We start from the raw sequence: 19,700 nt of genomic DNA, 5'->3' as shown, positions 1-19,700 counted from the left end.
TCACATTTCGTACGCATCAACAACCCAATTTTTTTTAGCTAACGCCATAATCTACTAAAGAAACTGATCGATCGTATGTAGGATTCAATAATTTTTGTTTATTTTTCTTTTATTTTGCTCGCGTCAATAAGCTTGGGAGTTTTCGTTGTTGGGCTTGTGATAAAATACCTTTGATAAAGCACAGAGAGAGGAACCACCGCTGCCTAACGCGTAAGCACTTCCCTTCCGTTAGTGCCATGCAGGGGGCAAATGAGGTGGTGGATGGATTGGAAACTGCTTAGACAGCCTCTTCCCGTTTGTCACTGTCATCCTCGAGGTTCTTGAGGTACTCGTCAAGCGTCATTTCACCGCGAATCAGCACAGGCCGCTTGTGACCCAAGATGGCCTCTTCATCCACGTACACGGCACGCACGTCGTTCATGTCGGGCAAATCAAACATCGTCTCCATGAGCGCACGTTCAAAAATGGAGCGGAGTCCTCGCGCACCAGTGTTCTTGCGTAGAGCCGACTCAGCCACGGCCTCAAGGGCTCCTTCCGTTGCGTGGAACTCCACGTCACTTAGCGCAAATAGCGCCTTGTACTGTCGCACCAGACTGTTCTTGGGTTCGGTGAGCACTTGAACCAGCTCATCCTTCGACAGCCCCGTGGTGCTCACAAGCATCGGGAAACGGCCGATAAACTCGGGAATCAACCCGTACGATACGAGATCTTCGGGCTCCGCTTGCGACAGCAGCTGGCCAATCTGATTGCTATCCTTCAGGCGCATGTTGGGCATCTGGGCTCCAAAACCGATAGAAGACCGGGACGTCCGCCGAGTGACCTGCTTCTCCAGTCCGGCGAACGCGCCACCACAAATAAACAGGATGTTTGTCGTGTCGATGGTAATGTGCTCGCCGCGGGGGTTCTTACGTCCGCCCTTCTCGGGCACATTGACCATGCTTCCTTCGAGGATCTTCAGCAGCGCTTGCTGAACGCCCTCGCCCGACACGTCGCGTGTGATACTCACGTTTTCACTCTTACGCGTGATCTTGTCGATTTCGTCAATGTACACAATGCCACGCTGGGTGGCCTCCAGGTTGTAGTTGGCTGCCTGGTACAATTTGAACAGCACCGACTCGACATCTTCGCCCACGTAGCCAGCTTGAGTCAGACACGTCGCGTCGGCGATCACAATCGGAACCTTCGCCAGTCGCGCCAGCGTCTTGGCCAGCAGCGTCTTACCCGACCCCGTAGGTCCCACCAGCATGACGTTAGTCTTGTCCAGCTCCACGCCTTCCAGATACTGCAGTTTGTCCCCCATCGAGTGATGTTGCAGCCTCGTCGCATGGGTGTGCGTCGTCTCCGTCGTCTTCGTAACTTCTGCAGTCTCTTCCGAGGCATGTTGCTTCGATGTCGGCGGCATTTCTGCATCATTCTTATCCGATCCAGGGTAAATTTCCTCCAATAGAAGACGGCGACCAATATTCGACAGCCGCGGGTCGTCCATGTCCACATGCTGGCGCGTTACGCCACCAGCGCGTGGGTGTTGAGAGCTGGCATTGTGCTTGGCACAAGCGGCCTCCGCTTCCTTTCTGGCCTGGAGCAACTCCAGTGCATGCAGCCGCTTGTAGTGGTTGTGCACGCCTACAGCGAGCGTTTTCTTGACCTTATCTTGACCAATAACGTACTCATTCAGTCCTTCGTAGATCTCCCTAGGCGTCAGTACACGGTCCTTGCTGACTGTCGCGTCCGCTGCAGAGGAAAAAAGCGCCTCATTGGCCAATTTCTCGTACTCTCCGTCTGCATTCATACGACCGCCACGTGAGGGAGACGGGAAGTTGCCGCTGTATGTGGGTCCACCCAGACTGGAGCCGCGCGTGGTCTGCATGCCTGGAGCTAGCGATGAACTCAAGGAGCTCAGTGCTGCAGCCGCTGCAGCGTTGCGGAAGGTGGGGCTGGGTTGAGCAGGAGGCTGCGCCTTGAGGGCAAAGTGCAGGTTGCAGTTGACGCACTTGACCACGTCACCCTTTTTGAACTCCACGGAGGGAGTTGAAGTGGTTGAAGATGACGTCGCAGGATTTGATGACGTCGACTTGTCCGCACTGCCTAGAGGCTCTGCGAGTACGAGCGCGGTCCCGCATTGTGGACAGCAGAGCTGGTCGCCTGCCGCTTTCTTCTTGTGGCTGTCGCTTGGGGGGCCTGTGACGACCCCGCGAGTAGCGTAGACAGCAGTAGGAAGACGTTGGAGGCGATAGGGGGTTGTGGATAGCTGTGAGAAGGCGCGGCACGATGCTGGGGCCGAATACACGCGAGTGGTCTGTAGCATGTGTGAGACGCAGGCGAGAGTTGAGGTGTCGGGGCGGAGGCGACGGAGCATCGTGGGCGCAGTGTATGGAAGTGGCTTGGAGAGAAGAGCGGCGCTGGGACTTCGCGATGCTGGGAGCGAAGAGGCCTCTTTCCAAATGCGGAGCTTGAAGAGGGGAAAACGGAAGCATTCAGGTCACGCTTTTCGCCAATCAGCGACTAGAATGTGATCAGCCTTAGAAAGAGCAAAATCTGACACTTGGAGAGCAGCGGTTTATAATTTAAGCAGTCGCTATATTATGAATAAAGTCTCAGCTTACAAAAAAAACGCGGGCTCTCCTTGCTACGCGATTTCTTTTCGAGGTGTTTAATATAGGGATGGGTGGTATATCTTGAGCTGTAAGGCTAGATCAGCTTGCGCAGTAGGTAGCTCCTGAGAGTTGCTGAGCATTTAAGAAGTATTGCATGACAATCATTCATCAAGTATCTGCTTTTTAAGCGTACTCCCGGTGTCGACGGCTATTGGCCAAAACTCTAAAGCCATCACAAGAAACGCAGCAACGTCAACTTCGTGTACCAAAAGATATTGTAGCTGCGTGTCGTGACCGAATCCAACGAATGCATTCCAGACTTTTTTCTTTAGTTGCCGTGCATCGCTCGTGGATAAATATTTACTGAGCTTTGCTACATCCTACCGGTCGGTATCCTGTTCGATCAAAGCATAGGAGTTTCGTACTGACTGCAGCAACTGTTACCGTTAAAAAAAAAACTTTTAAAGTCCATTTTGGGCTCATGAGCTGGCGTATGATGTAAATACTCAAGTTTGAAATCCTAGGTCGCAAAGACAGCGAAGGCAACCCAGCTGTGGTGATTCCTGCTAGACCTTCTAAACGAAGACCATCCAAGTTTCTGCACGCGTTTCTCGAATAAGGCACCTTGCCACTATTAATAGCTGACTACATAAGCACCAGATTGCGGTGTACTCCTTGAGAAACCAATTCCTTGCAAATTGCAAGCTAAATGACACACACTCCAGTAGTGCACCGCGCAGCTCACTTTCAGTTTAATCCGTCCCTGTCCGTGTATTCCAAAACCAGCATCCTTATTTCCAATCAAGAAAGGGGGCAATGCTTTCGTGAATTCTATCAGGACGAGTCATCGACAAGCAATTAGATAAGCGCGTGGTCTGCGTTCTGTCAAACTGCTCGGATTTTCTCGATGTCTGAGCACAACCATTTTATCCTAACTCAGCCATGAGGCTACCGATCATCGTAACATTGCCAGGCTTCGCTTCTATTTGCCATTCTTGAATACGAAGGCCCGCGTATATACGCCCCTGATCTTTCGAAGCTTATCCTTAAACACAACATATCATCATTGGTAGTGAAATGGACCAGCTCTCCGGGACTCCTACTTATTTTGCAGCGGATACAGTAGGACTGCAGCTCACGAGCAGCTTGTTAATTGGCTATATTTCATCAGCACGAGAATGACTAATGAAAGTGGTCGATATAATAGCTCAGAAGTGACCATCTGAATGCTGTACAGTGACGAACGCACAGACCATTCGTGGCAGTCACTTGGACGTGATGAACTTCTACATATTTCCCCCATTACCCCGGCCACATGCAATACTGAGGTGTTGGGTCAAAGCGAGTCAGTAAACAAATAAAAAAACTCTCTGTCTAGTAAGTCAATGTACTGACGTATGGCGGTAAAGGATAAGTCAACGATAAGTGCCCCTCGAGTTATTGACCTGTAGGCACAGGTTTGAAAAAGTAGCTAAATCACAGTATGAATAGAATTTGGATAGGAGGTCTTCACGCAATTTGTATTGCGGTATTTATGTCCTCGCAATATTTTTTTTTGGAACATGAACTGCGATGTCCTCGCAATATCGTATTGCATGCAATATAAAATTTCAAAGAAAAGGCACACACCATCTATTTTTTGGCGCGCTGCGCGCACCAAAGACGGCAGCTCATTTTTCGCTGTCTATAATAGAAGAGAAGCCTTATTTTTTCGTTTTAGTGCAATCGACACCTCTGCAACATTGGTACAGTAGCTCACATCTTGGTATTTGCTTGCGTGCTTTAGCCTTTGCTGTAGTACTTCTTTTTGAGCGAGCGGGGTGTAATTCCTCAACACGTTGCTTGCAGAATCTCGAAAGCCTGGAGATTATGCTTATGATGCCAGATTGAGCGTTTGATTTGGCGTTGTTCACGTTGCTAACCGCTTTCGTTACGAATAACCAACCACCATAGGCTATGGTCCATAGCAAACCACCTCTACTACTGACATTATTTCCATTTGGCACAGGGGCACAATACGTATTGCGCATTGCTCTGAAATACAGTATTGCAATATCGGCAGCGGTCACGTTACGGGTTCCAGTTAATTGTAAGCCTGCAATACCGCACTACTAAAGTATTGCATTATATTTTTTCTCCTGTAGCCATTCTCTCAAACGTTCCTGATTGGCTGATGAAGTTGAAGTGGGAGAATGCTGCGACTTTTCGTGCCTCTCACTCGCGTCGGCTCCGATCGTATGGCTTGCATTCTTCCAAAACGAATTCGGTGGCGCCGCTCGTTCTTGTTGACACAATTCCAGCCCTGCATGACACAACCTCGAAGCTGGTGCCTGCCGAATTTCGTTCGGGACGGCATGGGCTACGTGGAGATCTGATAATGAAGTCATTTTAATTCCCCGCGCATGATACATGTAGCGGTGAATCTACATGGTCCACCCGACCCGGTCTGCGGTCCGATCGTGCGGGCACAGAGGAGACCTGTCTCCAAAATTGAACATGTACGTGTACATGTACACGCACACGTGCGTGTTGCGTAGGTGTGGAGCAACCTTTCCATTGAAGCGATACATCGTTCACTACACAGCGAGAATACTCGCATCTTCGGAGACCAATTGTACAATCATCTCGTCACTTGTATGCACCACTTAATGTGCACTTGATTCTAGTGACCAAGACACCACTCCTTTAGGCAGTGAAGGCTCTCAGCAGCTTCTGTCATTGCGCTGGCTTCGCTGATGTTCCTGCCACCAAATTTGACTTGTATTCACTATTCCCAATCTTTTCAGCCAATCAACACGATGACTGCACCTCCCACCCCTATCGCCACATCGAGCCTTCTACCATTCGCGTACTTCCGACGGAAGTGCTGGTGTAGTGTATGGCGGCGAGGCTAGTGCAGCCGCACGCGCCGACAGACGCCGAACAAATGCAGGATTACCTCATCAACTGGAATGCCGGACCGCTGGGCGTGGTGCTGCGTCCCGATCTGGGTGCCGACATGCCCCCCGTCGTGGCGCAGATGCTGCCTCAGCCTTCTGTACTCAAGATGGCTGGTGTGCGGGAAGGAGATCTGCTCATCAGCGTCAACGGCAAGAAAACGACGCGTTTGGGATACGAGAAAGTGGTGCGTCTGCTCTTCAAGGAGCGTCTCCCCATGGTTTTGCACTTCCGCTCGCCGCTGCAAGTGCCCGAGATGCAGCGCGGCGTCTCGGGGGCCATCGCTGAAGAGCCGTCTTCTGCACGTGGAGGCCGCTCACGCGCCTGCAGCTCATCACGACCAAGCCAGCAGCCTAAAAGTCGCTCTAGAGGCCGCTCGGACGTGGACACGCACGCGCTGATTGAGCAGAAACGCAACCCGAACGTACAGAACTTCAGTATAGACAGCGACGTGTCGACCAAGTCAGAGAAGAAGAAGAGCAAGAGGAAGCACAAGCACAAGCATGGAGCCGAGGCTGAGGCCGAGGAGAGACGACTCAGGAAGCAGTACAGTGTCGTGTGGGAACGAGGCTCGCTCGGTATTTCCTTCCGAGCGTACAACTCCAAGGTGAACGTCCCGTGTGTGGACTTTATCAGTGCCAGTAGAGGACTGGGACGGGGTATGGATCGAGTGTGTGTCAACGACGTGCTCATTTCCATCAACGGAGAAAAGACCAAGGCTTTAGGTGTCGAGAAGGTGTTGCGATGGCTACATGTCATTGAGAAGCCTGTGGTGCTGAGGTTCCACGCGTCGTCGAACCGCATTTTGAACCCGGCGGGAGGTTTATTGCCGCAACTGGCGGATGAAGACGCGTCGGAGAGACCGAGACGACCCACGATGCCTTTGCCTCTGCCACAGCCAGAGTATGAGCCACCTCCACGACCTCCGCGTCGCAACAACAGCGTGGACCAACCGATGCCACAGCAGAGGATGGAGCGTGGCTATTCTGACGACAGGGAGTACGAACTGCAGCCTGCTATAGCACCACGACGATACTCGCGAGACAGCGCCACGTACTTTGAGCAGCAGCCGATTGAGGACTACGACGCACAGTATCAATTCGGAGCGTCAAAGATTGAAACAAAGGAGCGACGATACTCCAAGAACTCGATGAATGCGTACGCGCATGGTCATGATGAGGACGGCGTGGCTGGAGATTTCCGTCGTGAGCCAAAGGATGATCGTCATCAGCAACGGTCTGAGGAATATTTCAACCAGCCGCATCTGCTGCTGCCTCCTCCTGTGAGAATTCGGACGAATTCTGCTTCACGAGACGATATCCGACGTCAGCAGCAATTAGAAAGCAAACCTGCGCCGCCACTTACAACTGACGCTGCGGATCGTCCACGCTTGGCGTCTCGCGATAGCCAAGTCAGCAACTCATCTCACTTGAGTTTCGAAGAGGCTACTGGTGTTGTTGCCCGTGCTGCAGGAAAGCCCAAGGAAGAGTGTGAGTTTGGAGGAGTACCACTGCTCGATATTAAGGAAGGAACGGTGCAGGCCAAGCTCATGTACATCTACGCCAAGGCGTGTCTAGCTAAGGAGGGCAGTTCGGACGACGAACCTGCTCCGAAGGATCCTCAGCCGTCTCGGACTCCCGGGAACCCGCTCGGTCGCAAGACGCACTCGAACTATTTGTCGTATACGATTCTGCAGGACGACGCCGTAGCTTCCAACCCCATTCTCAGCCAGACGAATGGTGATGCCGGCCACGACCACAAGGTCGAACCCGAGGAGCACAAGCTGGACGTTATCAACGACGTTAATAGCGGCCACGAGCTCAAGCGAAGCGGAATCTTCAGTGACAATCTGGATGAGAGTTTCGCAAAGATGCAGAAGGACATTTCTATCCAGCAACCACCGATTCCGGTCCTAACCCCGTCACTATCCTCTGCAGGACCTTCGTCCCCGGTTAGTAGTGACGCCACCCCGACTGTGACTCCTGCTCCTGCACCTGTGACTCCCGCTGAAGACTTTATATCACTCAAGGACTTTGTCATGAAGGGCGATGGGAGGTTGTCGGAACGTCACACAACCTCGAGTCTCAACAGTACGGCGACGCCAGTGCAGCCAACGGATGGCGGCGAGACCGATAAGACGGACGAGCAGCAAGATAAGCAGTCAACAGTGGCCAAGACTGAAGAAACGACTATCGAGGCGAGCAGTGGGCTGATGCTGGAGGAGCTGAAATCGTCCGAGTCGAAGGAGACTGTTCGTGAGCTTGTGGTGGACGAGCTCGAAGTGGCAGAGCCGATGGAGGCTAGCGGCCAAGAGACGGAGGAAGTAGAGACTGGAAAGGATGAAGTCGAGCAGAAGGAGGGACCCAAGGAAGAACCTATTGATATGGCTGAGCTTGAAGAAGAGCACGCTGACGAGACACTGCACGAAGAGGATGACGCTGCCAGCGTCGACAGCTCGAATGAACGAGACTTGGCGGCGAGTGTGGCGTCACTTGATGACCTGCTTGATCTCAAGGATGGCAATCACGATGACGAAGAGCACGAGGAGTTTGTCGACGATGACGAAGATGAGCAGGAGAGCGAAAAGAATGAGAAGAGTGACGCAAACGAAAAGGAGACAATGAATACTTCGCTGGGTATGAAGTTGGACCAGGTCCAAGAGGAGGAGACTGATGACCACGACGTCCATGCGCAGCACGAGAAGGAACAGGAACAAGAGGGGCACGAAGCGCACGACGACGACCTAGAGAATGAGGATGGTGCCTTGTCCAACCCGCTTGTGAATGAGCTTTTCCGTAATATTCCGGATGTGCGTCAAGTTATCAAGGACAAGCCCGCGCTTGTGGTGTTGGTGAAGAAGACTATGATTGACGAGATCCAGGAAATTCTCCTGAGCTTGCAGATGGAGCTGCAGCTCGAGCGGCACTCTACTATGGCTGTTGGCTCTACTGCTAGCCCGCTTCGGGACTCGCAACAAGGTCGTAATACAGAGGGCGAGCACTGCCATCGTTGTGGCGCCACTGGCGAGCTCGCAGAGCTGGACGTTGCAGGAGGGCAGCGTGAACTGTACTGCCAGGAGTGCTGGGAGCTGCTTTTCTTCAGCGAGGACCGCCAATCTCTAGTAGCCAGAACCAGCAAGAAGCTGGCGCCGTCGGAGGCTGGGCGACTCAGTGCTGACGAAGACGCACTGGACGAAGCGCTCAAGTACAGCTTCCACGACAGCGCCATAACTCGTGAGGATATGATCCACCCGTGGCGTTATCTGCAGGGCAGTGACTCCATTTCGTCATCTATCCGTGACTCGAACGATTCGAGTATCACCAGTCGTACCGATGAGGTGTGGCTGTAAGAAACCATGCCGATGGTGTATTAGCGGCCGCACAGGTACTTCAACCCATCGCGTTTGTTGTATGAGTGCTGTCATTGCTGCATGTCATCGAGTGCTTTAATCGCCTAGGCATGCGGAGAGACAAACATAAGTGACAGAAATTCAGCGTAGCGGTTTGATAAATTGTGCGTGATCAATGCAACATTTGTGCATCTGGAAGTGACGAACGCGGTTCAAGTCAAAAGTTTCGAAAATTGAATCTCGGAGAGTCGTGGACTCTTTTCCTCTGCTCATACATGTAATTTATGCGTCATAGCGCAACCCGCGCAGGCTGCGCTGCGCCGCAGCTGGACCCCAGTCATTTCTCTGGAGCTCAAAGGATTTGTAGTGCTGCCCCACGGGTGTTTCCAGTTCTTCATTTCCAAAGCAGCGACTCATGGTTCTCCCGGCCGCTACGTTGGCAATACGGAGGATGGTGTACACCGTCACCACGATACCGTGGAGCGTGCTGAAGCATGTGGAGCAAACTCTACTCTGGAGCGTTCCTCCCGAGCCTACAGGACGAGTCCGGGTTATTACCACTTTAAATTATGTGTACTGCAATAATAAAAAAGTGTAGATCCACCCAAAATATGGACGGGACCACACACACAGAAAACGGTCACCACCACCACCTTAAAATGAACGACCACCAAAATAGCATGATCACTGCCAAGTGTTGTAGATACAGAAATAGATAGTTTTACACGCTCATCGCACTGTCGCTCATTTAGAATTACGTGGAGACAAAGAAATGGAGAGTGAGAACGATGATCTTTTAGATGGGGCATTACAGCTAGATTCATCGGAGTCCGACGTGGAGGACGGCTCTGCATCTCGCCCGCGGCGACCCTGGACTACTATTTGGCGTTCTACAGAACCAGACGCTCTAGAAAGATATCGATCAGCTCTACCACCACACAGTATCGACAAAAGCAACCCAGTAGGGTGTACGATTAACCATTTAATTGATCAAGACTACGATTTGCACCGATGTGGCCATAAAATGCGCTCACAACTTGCTCTGTGTAAATCTGAGCGCTGCAAGTCACGCCTGCAGCTTGCTGCCGACACTGATACTGACACGCCGTTGAACGCGAACCGCACCTGCCCCTGTCGCTACAAGTTCAAGGTCTGTCTGTCATCTAGCACGTGTGAGGTGCTTCAACAAGGCAATCATGCGATGGGCACCGATGACCCCCCAACACCAGTAAAGAGCAAGCTTACTCTGCAAATGAAAGATTACATTACGGACAGCCTCGGAGCTGGAGAGCAAACTACGGCTTCACGTCTACATTCGCTTATCTGTACACTGGTTGACCAGAATAATTTCGATGGTCCAGCTCCTACTAGCTCACAAGTATCAGATTTCGTTAAGAACTGGAGACGCAAGAATCCTAAAGATTCTATGGCGCCGATGATAGAGCTGTGTGATGGTCACCTCTATGACCAAATTGATATAGAGACGACATCAGACACAGCAATGATCATTTTATGTGATTCTCAACGCGACACGGGGCCCGGTGCAGAGGGGACTGTTTCGCACCTTGGTGACGGATCGGTCGCGTACCCTCTACGGGTAGGGATGACCTGTTTACGTCTAATTCGAAGCTACCTTGCGGTCCAGACTCATCCCGATTTCACTACAATTTTGCACATTGACAGTACGCACAGCATGGTTATAAACGGCTACTTGGTTTTTGTTTTTGGATTTTCGGATCGCGCTGGGCACTTTTTTCCGTTGGTATACTTTTGCACTTCGCAAAAACGTGCGATAGACATCGGATGGTGCATCAGATACCTGAAGCGTGTGTGCATGGACTGTGCTGGTGTTCAATTTGCACCACAATTTGTAATGATGGATGCTGACAAAGCACAATTTAACGCTTGTGTCACAGAACTACCACACACTGTTGTCTTAATGTGCTGGTTTCATGTGACAAAGAATGTATGGAAGCATTCTCGTGAAAAGCGCGTCAGCGAAGGTGACACAAGATCTGTATTTGTGGATCTTTATGATATGCACTATGCTAGTGAGCAAGAGTACCCAGTTGTGAAAACCCAAATTCTGACAAAATGGAGTGCCAAACCCCGGGGATCACCAGTACGCAAATTAACTGATCACATTGCTAAAATGTGGGTCAAATCGCACCGTTTTATGCGCTGGCAGGCTCATCACACACCACCCGGATATGCGGCTACCAATAATCCATTGGAGCAGTATCACCGCAAAGTCAAGCTTCAATGTCCTGATGGACCTTCCATACCTAGTGAGCTCATACAAAACCTGAATGGTGCCAGACTGGCTTTTATGAGTTCGGACCCGGAGTTTTCGTCAGTCCCTACTGCTTCAGAGCGCCTGGTAAGGCTTTATCGCTTTATGTGCAAGAGAGAATGCCTCGTGGTGCATATCCTACCTCCAGTAGGATCTGTAGCAGCCGATCTGTATCGTGTTGAGCAGCGCCCATTGCGGCTGGCGGCTTCCGAAAAGAAACTTGTTGCTAGATCAATCAGATCGGTCAATTCTAGGCGAAAACAAACCGAAGGTATGCCTGCAGGTGGTTGGGTCGTAGATACAAGGAGCAAGTCTTGCTCGTGCGCCTACAACAGGAAGCATGCTATGTGCTGCCATGTAATCAGTGCCTGTGTGCAAGGAGGCGTGTCGTGCTCCGGTGTAAGCATGCGGTTCAGACAGTTTGTCAGGCCAAGCCATGTCCATGCTCAGACTCAAGAAGGATCACCTGACTCTGATACTGACTTTTTGTCTCAAGTCTCTGGCGCTTCTACGCCAAGATCGACCGGAGATATTAGAGTGGGCGATACAAGTCAAGATTCATCTTCTGATTCAGACCATCCAATAGACTCTATTATAGAGAGATCAGTGCGAGCGGAGCCACTAAGTGTGCAAACAGCCGTCAACCATACTGTACAGAATGAAGATGACGCACAAGGATTTGAGCCAGCCACCTCTACGCATAGTCCAACGCCTTCCATTGTGAGTTCTGCTGCGACGGAGATACTGGACTACAGCCTCGGGGACGAACACGTCCAGACTAATACATCTGCTGAACATCACGGCCAATCGAATGGCGTATCCAGGAGTTGTCGGCGCTCCAAACGTCAACGGAAGCTTACAAGACGAGCTGTCGAGTCTCACCTCCAAAGCAGAAAGAAATCGAGGCAATGATGTAGGTGATATATCTCTTTTATCATTTGTATCACAATCTCCTTAACTTTTAATATTACTATGGTCATTTCTTACTTCGTTCCAACCACATCCTCGCTGAGTGTGGTCTCTGCTCGGATTCCAGCCGAAATTTAGTGCCATAGCTCGTTGCAAGGGAAAGTGAGGCGTCGTTGTTGCTGCAACTACAACATGATCGCTACAACGTAGTGTTCTAATCACTTCACCTATGCTAATGATTCGAGCGAAAGCACTGACACGGAGTGTTTATAAGCTTTGTGCTAAGTGTTACTGCTTCCTATCTGTGTGGACACTCCACTTTTATTTTGTGAGTGATAGCTGTCCACCATTCGTGTGCATTCTCCATTTTTTTGGTGGCGGTTCCAACTTATTTGGTGGAGTTACACCGACCTCCTACAGGACCCCAGTGGGCCGATGACGTTTTCACCAGGCATTCCGAAATAATCATTGTATTGCTGCTTCAATACAATAGTTTACACTTAATTACTGATTTTTACAAATTGGATGACTTTTTCCAATTAGTTATTTTGTATTTACAACAAAGTACTTTATTTTTTCGTAAAATTTAGTTTTTTCTGCTTTGTTCTGCGTAAATACGGAGCTCAGCAACGGTCGCTCAAAACGCGAACCTGAGGCGCTCGTCTATCATTTTTGATCTTACCATGGCTCTCGCCAACACCTTCACGACCAAGCAAGTCTGCAGCTACTTTTTTACTGCCAGCTTGGCGACTTCCAGTCGGCCACCATGAAGCTTCAAGACGACAACGTAACGCTTCTCGATGTGCGCGATATCTTTGATGCGCTCATCGAGAAGCATTCCGTTGTGAAAAAGTATCTTGCTGCCGACGCAAATATTGTTAAGGACGTGGACTTCGAGCGAGCGTGCGTTGTAGCCCTGTCAGGCGCCGTGGACGAGCTGACGAACGACCAGGAGCTGATGTTGCAGCCATTTGAGACGGTACCCGCAATTACGACACCGGACACCAGGCACGGACGCCCACAGGGCTTTGCCGACAGAGTCTTGGCGACTAGAAAAAAGCGGCGCGGTGCAAAGTAGGTATTTGATGGTGTGCTTTTCATCCCGCCGACGTCAAACACCGTGGAGCGTCTTTTTAGTGTGGCGAAACATACTCTTTCCCACCATCGCCAGCGTATGCTGCCTATTCAGCTTGAAACCGTGTTGTTCCTGAAGATGAATCGGCCTTTCTGGGACGCAAACACTGTAGCAGCTATCGTGAACGCAAAGTAATGTGCAGTGCTGTACATCTAAGTAGTTAATTTTCCAATACACTACTATTGATGTCAATTATTTATTTCTTAAGTTGTAGTTTTTGTAGCAATAGCTTATTTTGGCATGGACCTTCAATATGATTGCAATTGTATTATCGGAATGCCTGGTTTTCACTGCTTCGAAAATCGCGACCGTAATGGCCTGCATCGAGGACGACCTCACGGACAGTTGCAGCTCCGGCATGTTCTCCAGCGACGAAGACGTAGATTGGAGCAGCGACGAGGTTAGTCTGGACGGCAACTCGGACGACGAAGACAGCGACTCGTATGCGTACCAAGGCGAACGATGGTACTGGACGCCGCCTAGCTCGATGAATAGTATGCAGAGTTTTGAGGAAAAGTACGATTCCTCAAGCCAGCGTAGCGTAAACCTGGAGGAGTTCGGACTGGAGCGAGGCGACGAGTACTACAGACGCCCCACAATGTACGCCATGTCATCGATTGACTTCGCTTCCGGTGGAGTCGTTGACTCCTGGGATGATCGTTTCGGCTCCAGCAAGGCCGACTTCACTTACGTCGCGACTTTGCCCGACAGTAACTCGGATGGCGACGAGTCTCAGGAACCCTGTATAGTCGCGGGATTCTACATCCCCGTGCTGTGAAGGCGCATTAATTAGCAACTTGTACCATAACCAGCGACGCTACCAAATTGCTTAAGTACAGTATAAACCAACGAGCGTTCGCCGAGGCCTAGTGGCAATTAATTAAAAAAAAAAGCTAGAGGACAGAGGTCAAGAGTCCACCGGGAGAGAGCAGCATTAGACGACATCGATATCACCGAAAAGACTAACGGGACATTCCCCTTAGAGTTATGTGCTCCGTTACAGAATACCAGGCAGAGATCATTTAACCAAGTTGAAGTGACGGTAGCCGTGGCCTTTGGCAGAGAAGACGACAAACCGTTTTCTCTTCAGAAATTTTGCTACGCTGGACGACATGGAGCTCCACTAGCCTACTCAGCAATAACAGCACTTCAGAATTCCGGCCCTTAAGTGCAAACGCAAAAGAACGACTGTAAACACGCACGCTGCGATGGCGCTCCTCGCACGTACCTTCCGGACAATTGTGGGGCTCCCGTGGAGATCTTTTGAGCTTCTGGACCAGACGGTGAGATGGAGCGCTATGCCAGAGATGGTGGGGGAGCCGATGTCCGAGATCTGGGCCGAAGATCTTTACACACCCTGCTCCACGAAGTGCTGGGTGTCCACCAAGTTCATTTATGACGATGACACTGACAGCTCTGGGTCCGAGATCAGCTATGAATCCGATATATGCGATGAAGAGGACGATGAGGAATGGAGCTACAGTGAGAGTGACGAGGAACTGGACGGGTTCAGCTTTGGGAGCGACGGCGATGTTATTTACTGGGGAGACCGCTGGTTCTGGACACCGCCTGGGTGTGATGACGATGAGAGCATCGATTTGATTGTCTTGGGCGATCCCGAAACCTCGAATTATGTTGTGGAGAAATTGGTTGACTACGTGATGCCGACCATGGACTTCAGCGCAGAGGCAGCAATAGACGTCTGGATCGAAAAATACGGATCCAGTGCGTCGCAAGTTCGATTTGTGACGGCACCGGTAGTGCGAAAGGGAACCGTTCCAATCAATACGTCGTTGGTGTCTAAGCCCTCGAACTCTTCCATTGGTCTTTTCGTCGCTGTGCTATAAATAGAAACCAACAAACTCATAACTTGATATTATCAAGTCCTTTGAAAAATAAATTGTCAGCTATCACCCATTACAGATTAATTTGAGATTATGGGGGTACACACAAAAAGTAGGTATCGATTCATTACAAATTTCAAATGAGCAGGTCTTATTTTCCCACCAATTTGTATAGGTTTCACTCCCGGGATAAGTTTAGCATGGATATTAACTTATACCATCTTGGTATACTAAACAAAATATAATTCACATTCTTTGAGAAAGAGGAAATGCTGGTGCTTCGTTCGCCTTACTTGGCATTGATCACATCGAACGTACGTCTTGTGTTGTGGGTGCAGAGATCTGATGAGACACTGGACAAATAGCACTAATATAAACGCTGTGTCGCATTGAAATAGAATTTTGCTGTGGCCGTTTCACAAGGCAATCGTCGCAAACACGGACAAGAAGCACCACAAAACAGTTCTGTGCATGAACGACATTTGGATCTGCAGCATTTGCTGCTAATTAAATGCTGCTGTTTCGTCACTATGTGGGCACTACAGGCGAAGAAAATGATGAGATGGTGGCCGTAGCTGAGGCGAGGAGGACCGATTATTTATATTTCTTGTTTATTTTGTCTCGTCTAGTTGACGACAGCGATATTTTTCGAAAATGCCGGTGCATTTATGTTTTGTTGTGATACTGTGTAGGTGTGTGATTGTAGCTTTCTGCTCACCACACAAGCAAGAAGGTTATTGTTTATGCATCTGATGGGCCACCACCATTACTAGTGACCCACCACCACTGCAAGGTTCTTTTTACGCCCAACACCACTACAATTAATAGTGGCCCACCACCACTACTAGTGGCCCACCAGATGCGTAAGAAGAACCTTCTCGCTTGTGTGGTGACCAAAACACCATAATCAAACCTAGCGCTATTATAAAAACGGTAAAAAAAAGTAATATACCGTCCTGTTGGCCATCACTAGTGGGCTACCAGATGCGTAAAAAATAACCTTCTCGCTTATGTGGTGACCAGAACGCTACAGCTACACATCTACACAGTATCACAGCAAAACATAAATGTACACCGGCATTTACGAAAATATAGCGGTTCGTCAAACTAGACAAGACAAATATAACAAGAAATATAAAAATGGTCCTTCTCGCCTCAGCTACGGCCACCATCTCGTCCTTTCTCCACCTCTAGTGCACACATAGTAACGAACCAGCAGCATCTAATTAGCAGCAACCGCTGCAGATCCAAATGCCGTACATGCACAGAACTGGTTTGTGGTGGTGTGGTGTTTTCCGGAGGCTGAAAACACCAAGCAGGGCAGGTGGCGAGCCTACACGAAACTTGTAGTCTAGTGTATTGATGTACGCTGAAGCTAGCAGATTGTAGAGTGAGAGGATAAGCCAATTGTCACCAACCTTCCACCTCAAATGAAACTGTACAGCTCTGATGTTGATGGCAGCATCAGAGGCAACACGCAAGACAGCCAGAGATTCCACTTGGATCACTGGCGGTCTGTCCTACAAGATCCATGAATATTTGGCCAGTTAGAGGATGCTGACTTGGATGCACCAGAATCAGACATCTCTCCATCTGTGATTAACCTCGGCGTACCAGGTTGCTCACTGTCTAGTCGTCAAACTTGATGGCAGCTGAATACGGCTTGATGCCTGTAGGTGGTTCTTGTCCGTGTTTGGGACGATTGCCTTGTGATACGGCCACAGCAAAATTCTATTCAATGCGACACAGCGTTTATATGAGTGCTGTTTGCCTAGTGCCCCATCAGATCTCTGCACCCACACCACAAGACTTACGATCGGTGAGGTCAATGCCAATGAGGGCGAACGAAGCACCAGTATTTCCTCTAGTCGGGAAGCTCTCAAAGAATGTGATTGTTTAGCACACTTAGTTTGTATAAATGTATATCTTGACTAAACCTTTTCCCCGGAGTGAAACCTGTGTATTCATACAAATTGGTGGGAAAATAAGACCTGCTCATTTGAAATTTGTACTGAATCGATACCTACTTTTTGCGTGTACATAATCTCGAATTAATCCCTAAAGGTCTGTACGACAACAACGGTGAAAATCCCCCGCCCCCCGCCCCGGTAGATATTTATTTTCAATACAAAATGAGAAAGGCCAACCTGCGATTGGTCAAAATAAAATAAAACAAAAGAGTAAAAAAAACGAGAAAAAAAGGAAAACAAATCGAATGTACATGTATGTTTTTGATCAACACCATCTCTACAGTCGTAGACTTGTTCTCCCGAGCTAAATGTGATTTTCGTCTTTGCTCCCTGTCCTTTTGTCGTTTTGCTTGTCTGGGCGCTCTTGAACTCAAACAGCAGATTTGCCTTTTCCCTCTATTCTTTTGGTCTACTCAATGAAATATTTAGCGCCCGAGAGGTAGGCTTGCATCCCTCCAGTGCCCCCTGCTCGAGCGCTTCCAGCCTCTGTTTGACGGTGTACTTGTTTTGGCGACGAGGTGCATCCATCGTCTCACAGCCATAACGCTCAGGCGTGCTGTCCAGCAATTTATGTGAAACGTGTTAATTGGTTTAAATTAAAGCAGCCCTTTTTTGTTTTTGTTGTATTTGAGTCCAACAGCTGCACTTGAGGGGGGTCGAGGGAGTTGTCGTTGTCTGTACTACTCATAGCACTACCAGGACTAGGAGAATATGAAGGTCTATACTGAATCCCTTTGAGAAATCGTACCTTTTTGAATGATAGAGAGTCATTTATGGGAGCTGAACCTTTACGCATTTATTCAGACTATGTATTAACAGTACAGTAGCTGTTTCAGGAATCAGATACAGCAAAATGAAACGTGGCGCATCCTCAGCATCGAATCCTGAAATATAGGCACCTGAACGATGATGCTACAGCATCAGTTTGGGTGTCGACTATAGCCGTAAAAGGAGTTACTTCGTTGTCTCCGGGACGTACGGATCGTCCTTCATCCACCGGCTCACAATCGGAAATTGGTACGTGTCGAGGAGGTCGTTGACTTCAGGAAACTCCTTTAGAATCGTAGCGCGCAGTTTCTCGTCAACAACCAAGTGGCCTGCAGCATTGAAGTGAACTCCGTCAACCAACAGTTTGTCTCTCGCAGTCACCGTCATTGCATCGAAGTGCGAGTACAGGTCCAGAACGGAGACCCCAGCCTCTTTTGCAGCTTCCACACAGGCGCGAGCGTACGGCTTCATCATCGCGTTGGACCGGTCCAACAACCCCTTCTTGGAGTCGGTTCGCTCCGCAGCAAATTTCTTTCGGGCAGCGTCACCGACGTGAGTTGGGGTAACCATCATCATTTTTGAGTCAGGTGCCACTGCCTGGAATTTCTCCACAATTTTGATGAGATTTTTGCTTGTACTATGGAACGGGGACGTGCATCTCCTGGTTAGTACCGTTTATCAACACTGCGTCGTTTGCACCCAGCCAGAGTGTGATAAGTGCTGGGTTGTAGTCACCCCTCGTGATCTCTTCTTCGATGCCGGGCATCGCGTACTTAAGGTACCATCTGAAAGTTGCTCGGACAAACAGATGAGTGAGATGAACATCTCCAAGCAAGTAAATGTGCACGGTTGTACCTCGTGTTGTATCCCGAGAGAGCACGCACGATCATATCGGCGGAGCGCGAGTATCGGCCCGCCAGAAGAGAAATGAAGCCGTCCACGGATGGCTCGGTAGCTTGCTCCATGATCGAGTCACCCGCTAGCAAAACCGTCGTTCGGTTCTTGAAACCAGAGTCCGACGCTGCTGAAACTGTCTTAACCGAACACAGCACACACGCTGCAACGGTGAAGTACTTTAGAAGACCGCGGAATGATGTCATGGCGCCTCAGCGTCAGATTAAAAAGTGAGAGCTGGCCGAACAGCACTACATGTATAGCGTCGTTATCATCGTCGAGTCGACTTTGCAAGCATGGATGATACCGACCCATATGGATATGTTCAGTGCACAGTGCATCACGTAACCACGGATTACATGGAACTGTAAAGCGAAATCAGTAAGTCTGCTTGCTTTGGCAATCGAACGATTCAAGGAAAGTGAGCGGCTTTTACCGGTCCCGGAATGTAATAGCATCTTGGGATCTGCCGCTACCGTTTCGCACGAATTCACGGACCCAAATGTTTACTCACATCGCTTTTACAAATACTAACTGAAACTATTATTCCAGTCTTGTAATACATATACCGTACCGGTTTTGATAAATCGTTCAATTGAAGCATACATATTTAATTACCGTATTCCTTCTGTGATTAGCGACAGCAAAATTCTTGAAGTGAATGCTGCACAAAAAACATACACGGCAAATTGATCAGGTTTAATCTTGCACTTTGTATGCTGTCAGTAAGCACATAAACTACAACAGTACAAGATTTAGAGTGCAATGATTGGCTATTTCTCTTGTCATTAATGAGTGTGCGTCGGTTTGTACATTGTAGTACAGTGGACGCCTTCCAAAAATATACAAATTCCCCGGCATACCTGCAGTAGATATGGCGGGGCATATCTGCTGCTGAGACTGCGTCAAGCAAAATGATACTTGCGAACCATTCAGAATTATCGAGATAATCGAGCTTAAAGTTGGCCAATTGATTTTTGTACTTAACCAGAACTGTGACATTTGGC

General features: G+C 49.4%; 6 protein-coding genes across 6 annotated transcripts; 3 read left to right on the top strand and 3 right to left on the bottom strand.

The window, feature by feature from the left end:
• Positions 1–155: 155 nt before the first annotated feature.
• On the bottom strand, positions 156–2,432 carry PITG_02162 (ATP-dependent Clp protease ATP-binding subunit clpX; the record flags this gene model as incomplete). Its single annotated transcript, XM_002907078.1, has 1 exon — positions 156–2,432. One exon carries the CDS (start codon positions 2,354–2,356, stop codon positions 278–280), a length of 2,079 nt encoding a protein of 692 aa, XP_002907124.1.
• A 3,040-nt stretch (positions 2,433–5,472) lies between these two features.
• PITG_02161 (uncharacterized protein) lies at positions 5,473–8,880 on the top strand (the record flags this gene model as incomplete). The annotated part of the gene is made up of 1 exon (XM_002907077.1): positions 5,473–8,880. The coding sequence occupies one exon, from the start codon at positions 5,473–5,475 to the stop codon at positions 8,878–8,880; it is 3,408 nt and encodes a 1,135-aa protein (XP_002907123.1).
• A 282-nt stretch (positions 8,881–9,162) lies between these two features.
• PITG_02160 (uncharacterized protein) lies at positions 9,163–9,628 on the bottom strand (the record flags this gene model as incomplete). Its single annotated transcript, XM_002907076.1, has 2 exons — positions 9,163–9,413; positions 9,619–9,628. The coding sequence occupies 2 exons, from the start codon at positions 9,626–9,628 to the stop codon at positions 9,163–9,165; spliced, it is 261 nt and encodes an 86-aa protein (XP_002907122.1).
• Positions 9,629–13,530: 3,902 nt separating this feature from the next.
• PITG_02157 (uncharacterized protein) lies at positions 13,531–13,995 on the top strand (the record flags this gene model as incomplete). The annotated part of the gene is made up of 1 exon (XM_002907075.1): positions 13,531–13,995. The coding sequence occupies one exon, from the start codon at positions 13,531–13,533 to the stop codon at positions 13,993–13,995; it is 465 nt and encodes a 154-aa protein (XP_002907121.1).
• A 430-nt stretch (positions 13,996–14,425) lies between these two features.
• On the top strand, positions 14,426–14,966 carry PITG_02156 (uncharacterized protein; the record flags this gene model as incomplete). Its single annotated transcript, XM_002907074.1, has 2 exons — positions 14,426–14,866; positions 14,916–14,966. 2 exons carry the CDS (start codon positions 14,426–14,428, stop codon positions 14,964–14,966), a joined length of 492 nt encoding a protein of 163 aa, XP_002907120.1.
• A 2,461-nt stretch (positions 14,967–17,427) lies between these two features.
• PITG_02155 (GDSL-like Lipase/Acylhydrolase) lies at positions 17,428–18,899 on the bottom strand (the record flags this gene model as incomplete). Its single annotated transcript, XM_002907073.1, has 4 exons — positions 17,428–17,587; positions 18,011–18,436; positions 18,483–18,584; positions 18,655–18,899. The coding sequence occupies 4 exons, from the start codon at positions 18,897–18,899 to the stop codon at positions 17,428–17,430; spliced, it is 933 nt and encodes a 310-aa protein (XP_002907119.1).
• Positions 18,900–19,700: the final 801 nt, after the last annotated feature.

The sequence above is a fragment of the Phytophthora infestans genome, genomic scaffold, assembly GCF_000142945.1.
Source record: "Phytophthora infestans T30-4 supercont1.3 genomic scaffold, whole genome shotgun sequence".
NCBI lineage: Eukaryota > Oomycota > Peronosporomycetes > Peronosporales > Peronosporaceae > Phytophthora > Phytophthora infestans.
This window is presented reverse-complemented; position numbering and strand designations above follow the sequence as displayed.